The 5,612-nt window shown below is 32.9% G+C and overlaps 1 protein-coding gene across 1 annotated transcript; it reads left to right on the top strand.

Moving 5' to 3' along the window:
- Window positions 1–284: 284 nt before the first annotated feature.
- On the top strand, window positions 285–3,366 carry LOC136980981 (leucine-rich repeat neuronal protein 1-like). Its single transcript, XM_067277181.1, has one exon. The coding sequence runs from the start codon at window positions 309–311 to the stop codon at window positions 2,349–2,351; it is 2,043 nt and encodes a 680-aa protein (XP_067133282.1). The 5' UTR covers window positions 285–308; the 3' UTR covers window positions 2,352–3,366.
- Window positions 3,367–5,612: the final 2,246 nt, after the last annotated feature.

Below are 5,612 nucleotides of genomic sequence, written 5' to 3' on the forward strand. Positions count from 1 at the left end.
TGTATAATGATAAAATATCAAAGTTTTATACAATTTTTTCGATTTTTTTGGTTAAACATCGCTGAATAGAAGAATGTGAAAGAATGTACGGATGGAAAAATACTTTTCTTATGGCCATCAATGTGATAAATGCTTTTTTTCTGGAAAGGAATTTATTCCTAAATGAGAAAATTCGAAATCGTTACAATAACCTGAATGGAATGTAAGATAAAATATATATATATTATATATATATATATATATATACATATGTATATATACTATGAGAATTAATTGAAAAAGAATTTTCTAGAAAATTTTGAGAAGAAATGTTGTGGATGGTGATCGTTATATTTCTATCGATGTCGAAGGCATCCCTGTGGGAACAGTCGTGTCCCCATTATTGTACCTGTATCGTAAGAGGATGGCAAGTGTTAAAATTAGATGCTAAGACTGTAGATTGTACCAACTCGTCCTTAATCCAAATACCGGAAAATGTATCCATAGAAACGGAAGTTTTAATACTTCGATATAACATCATTGGACACGCTTACCATTTCAGCCTTTTAGACTTGGTCCATTTACGACGTCTTCTCTTACTCGACTTAAGTTTCAATCGAATTCGTTCGTTAAAAAATATAGGAGGAAGTTTACCCAGCGTTAGATATTTAAATCTAAGTTACAATTGCCTTTCACGCTTAGAAGAGGGAATGTTTCGTGGATTTCCTCACATCGAAGTACTTAATATCCGTTCTAATCGTATCTCTCTCATTGCTCCCTTATCTATGCAGCTTCCCAAAATGAAATACTTGGACTTATCTAATAACAAGTTATCTTATCTTAGAACTCACTATTTTGCTGATTTACATTCCCTTAGGGTACTCCTGTTATCGAACAATCATATTGGAAGGATTTCCGAACCGATATTCCGCCATGCAGGACCTGTAGATCTCATAGATCTTGATGGGAATCGGATTAGCAAATTCGACGAAACTTCACTCAACTACATAACTAGCATCGGAGAATTGAGGTTATCTAGTAATCATTTGGGACACGTACCCACCGAATCACTTTCTCATGTGCCATACATTGATAAATTAACTTTAAATAATAATTACTTCAGGATCCTCCGCTCCAATTCCTTCCGCTCCATCAACGTTTCTGAATTATTCATATCGAACAATGAAAATTTATTTGTTATCGAAAGCAGAGCTTTTTCCGATTTGTATCTCTTATCACATTTAGAAATTAGCGATAATAAGAGACTGACCTACGTCGAGAAGAAAGCATTTAATAACTTGCCACTATTAAGAGTTCTTGATCTCAGAAACAATAACTTGTTGGGACTTCGTGAAGATTTTCGACATTCTGTCAACTCTCTAAAGAATTTAACTGTGTCTGGAAATCCTTTCTGGTGCACCTGTGATCTGAAATGGTTACAGGAAGTCTCCCTGAAGGAAACTTGGGTGGAAGATGGACTTAATGTCACCTGCACGGATCCTCAACAGGGATTCCATCGTAGTTTAATGAATTTGGACGATCTTCCGTCCGAATGCCCTCCTCTTATTCTTCCTCTTTTTCCAGAAATCGTGGATCGTCTACCGGCTAACAACGTATCGTTTCGTTGTGCAGCCACGGGTGTTCCTTTACCTGTCGTAGAATGGATACTTCCCACTAGATCAGTTAACACACGTTGGAGCATACGGAACGACGTGTTATACGTCAGCTACCTTCACACGGAAGATTCTGGCGATTATCAGTGTATAGCAGTTAACCAGCAAGGTAACGATACACGTAACGTTCGATTAAACGTCAAAGATTTAAATATAATCATGATGCCGGTAACGGTGGCTTCCACGTTCGTAACTCTGTCGTGGAATCGTAGCGCCGCCGTTATCGGCGATTATCTTCTTCAATATCGAAGATTAATGGAAGATAAATTTACCAGCAAGTCGATTAGTACCGGTGTAAAGGTGCACTCTTACACTCTAAGTGGGTTACATCCCGGAGAGACTTATATAATCTGGTTATGTTTGCAAAGGGAGGAATACGTCATCAGATTAGGTTCCCTCCAAGTTACCACTAGAGATGAAGGATTTTTATTGATGTTAGGTATTCGTACTAATTATCTTAGCGTTATTTTAGTAGCTGCAGGTGCCAGTTTGATAGTATTTAGCTGTTTGGGTACGTGTCTAGTTAGGCTATACAAATGGAGGAGGCGTCATCACAACGAGATGGTTCTCAGCGATAATACTTCCCAACGTTGTTTTGCAGAAAGTGGTTCTGCCCATTCTGGACTCGCCTTTATGACCTTTGTCAATGTGGCCGACGAAACAGTTCTGGTAGACAACGACGACGAAAGTTTCGAATGACAAAACATCACTGTTAAGTATCAAAGATATGAATAAGAGCCATATGGTGGCTGTCCCCGTAAAAGCACGATCATATTTATATCATAAAGACCAAAAACTCGAATAAATATATATTTTTAAAGTTCAAACGATCATTTAAAATTCCATCCACGCAAGAATAATGCGAAGAAACTTCAATAGAATCCTCCTAGATTGAGCTTAATAAAAAAAAGGGGTGCAAGAAGATGACGAAATATAAAACAAAATTAATTTTAATAATAATAGTAATAATAAAATATGTTTTTCTATATCATAAAAAATATTTTTCGATTAAATTCATTCGCGAAAATTTAAATTTCTTTTATTTGTCTGTACGTTTTTCCAGCAAGTAACAGAACAATAACCATGAAAGTTTTATGCCCGGTTGCCATATTTACGACTCATCCTCTACACAATTATTACCTAAAGGGTATAATAATAATAAAAAAGGAAGTTAGAAAAACAAATTCCACTGTTTAAAAGTCGGAAAAAAGTCGCATCAAAGTAGGAGATGGTTTTTTATTACTTTTTTTTGCCATCCCCTATTGGGGATGTGTTATATGTTGGAAAGGGGCAGCCACCAAATGTGTCTCTGGAGTGCTAGGATTCCATTCAGTGAGTCCTCCTATCTGTGATAAAGACTGAAGTATGTTCACTTCACTACTTCTACGTTAGCTGACAACCACATATCATCGCCATCTCTTCTTAGTTGCAAGCCAGAAAAAATATAAAGAAGGAAAAAGAAGAAGTATATAACATTTGTCGTCGTCTTGGATGAATATCCAGGAAATTTTAACTCAAAAATAACTAGAAAATAAGAAAAAAAGAGGAAGAATTTTATCAAAAACCTCGCGTCATTTTCAATTTTATTGCATTCTTCTTAAAAGTCTTGTATAAATAAACAAAAATAAAATTAGTTGAAAAAAGTAGATACATTTTTTGCAGTTTTTATTCTCAATTTTAACCTTATTTTTAAGAAGTTAAAACTTGATTTTCACACACTTTATCACACCGTGTTTACGACTAAGTTGATAGAAGTTAATCTATAGAAGGCTATAAAATTTTGTAACTTAAACAAAAGTTAAATTTAAGATTTATTATCCTTTATATAACCTTTCTTTACTGGAAGATGACGACGAGTTTAAAGTAGAATTTTGATATTGAATTTTAGAGACGAAATTTTGGATGTAGCATTTTAAAGCGATAAATTAAGAAGTTCGTATAAAAACATATTAAAGTTTACAAGTAGAAGAAAATATTTATAAAATTATAAGCATTAAAACTGTATAAATAAATAAATAAAAGACGTATATCCTAGAAGTCTGCACAAATTTCAAAGTCGTTTAAAATTCATAAATTACTTTGAAATTAAGTTTTTTGGGTACAGGTGAGTTGTTCAACGTTCGGGCGAGATGATCAGGACCGCAACCGGATGCAATTCGATCTTTAATCTTCACTTTTTCTATTAATTTCTGGGAATGATCAGCTTTGAAGTGGCAAAGTTTGGTTTCCTCCAACTTACTCCTTCGCGGGAGATGCAGAACAACCTTCTCAAATATTTTCATAAACTTTTGCTTCGGTTGGTATCAAAAATCTCTCAATCGGCCTCAGTTAACGAACGTTTGGAACGTTGGCTTCAGGGGAGATATATCGAATTTCGTGATGATACAACTTGGTAACTGTGTCGTAAGCATAATGGGCAGTGGCAATGTTGGACAGAAGACATACCCTCGGTTTAGAAGGAGCATCAGCCTCTTCTTTGGTGATGGGGCGCCGTAGCGGGGCAATGAAGGTTCGTGAACGTCCCTCCGGACCGATTGTCAGCCAAACTTAAAGCGCCGTTTGAATTTGACTTGGGGACTCACATCCAGCCCTTCTTTGGTGAAATCGTGACTGTTATCAGCGCATACACTTCCGTCAAAAGTGAAAAAGGACTCGTTGTCCATAATCTGACATTGTTTGGCGTCTTTGAGACTAATTAGCAGCTTCTGCAGGAGGGTTTTTTTGAGTATAGAGTTGCTCTGTCGTGTATTTTGGAGTAGATTTAACAGTCACCTGATGTTTGCGAACAGTTTGCGAACGTGTCCAGGCGAAGTTTTAAACTATCTTCCCATTTTCTGAGCATTTATTCAATATTTCTCAAGGCTTCTTCCTCCAATCGGTCACTCCTCCCCTCTTTTTCCCACTTCCCGTTTTTCTTTCTGCAGGTTATCCACGCTCTACCCTTGAGAAGATGCTACACACTGTACTCCACAAAACTCCAATTGCAAAGAAATGCTTAATTATATAAGATTTTCAGTAACCCTTCCATTTTTAAAAATGGATCATTTCCATAAATAGAATCCAGAACAATCTAGAAATAATGTATGCTATCTCGTGCGCGCTTGCAATTATCCGAAATTACAGAGAAATACTACTAAAATCTGCATAGGTTTTTAGGATACACACCTATAAATTTTAGACAGGAGATGCAAGAAATAAATTGATAAATGCTCGTATTTTTAAAGCTTCATTAATAATTTATGATATATTCTGATGTTAATGAAGCTTAAAAGTTTTAAATATTATAAAATTTGATTACTTTTTTCATATAAAATTAAACAAGAAATTGTTAAAAAAATTAATACATTACAAAAATTGGAGACTATGCAAATAATTTTATAATAAATACATTAAAAAAGTAAATAAAATAAAGACATTTTTTTAAAAGAATATTCTTTAAATAATCTAATAAATTATTTTAAAAATAATAAATAAAATATATATTTTAATAAAGTAGAAGAAGATTTTTAAGAGACAAAGATTTAAAATTTGATTAATTTGTTAGAGAAAAATAAATAAAAAAATACCTTTGGAAAATAATATTAAAAATTGAAAAATTAATAAAGTAAAATAAAATATATTGATTTTTAAAGAAAATTAATTAATAAAATTAAGAAAAAAAATTCACCCATTTCCAGTCTCGGAGACTTAAAAAACTGCAAATAAATTTAAACTTTATTAAAATGATTTTTAAATATTTAAAAAATTAAAGAATATTTTTAAAATATAAATTTTAATTCTTTATTTATTAAACATTTAAGAAGAGGATAAGAAAGAATTTTAATCATAGAAATTGCAATATTTGGATTAAATTAAAATAAATTTCTTACTCGTTAAAAATTAATTTAATCAATAAGAAGAGAGAGAAGGGAAAATATTTTTTATTTATAAATATATAAATTATTACTTAATAAATTTAAT

Source organism: Centruroides vittatus, unplaced genomic scaffold (genome assembly GCF_030686945.1).
Source record: "Centruroides vittatus isolate TY-2023 unplaced genomic scaffold, ASM3068694v2 contig_738, whole genome shotgun sequence".
NCBI lineage: Eukaryota > Metazoa > Arthropoda > Arachnida > Scorpiones > Buthidae > Centruroides > Centruroides vittatus.

What these genes read in the sequence shown, in the direction of transcription:
- LOC136980981 (XM_067277181.1), top strand. Translation starts at nt 309, where the DNA reads ATGTTGTGGATGGTGATCGTTATATTTCTATCGATGTCGAAGGCATCC.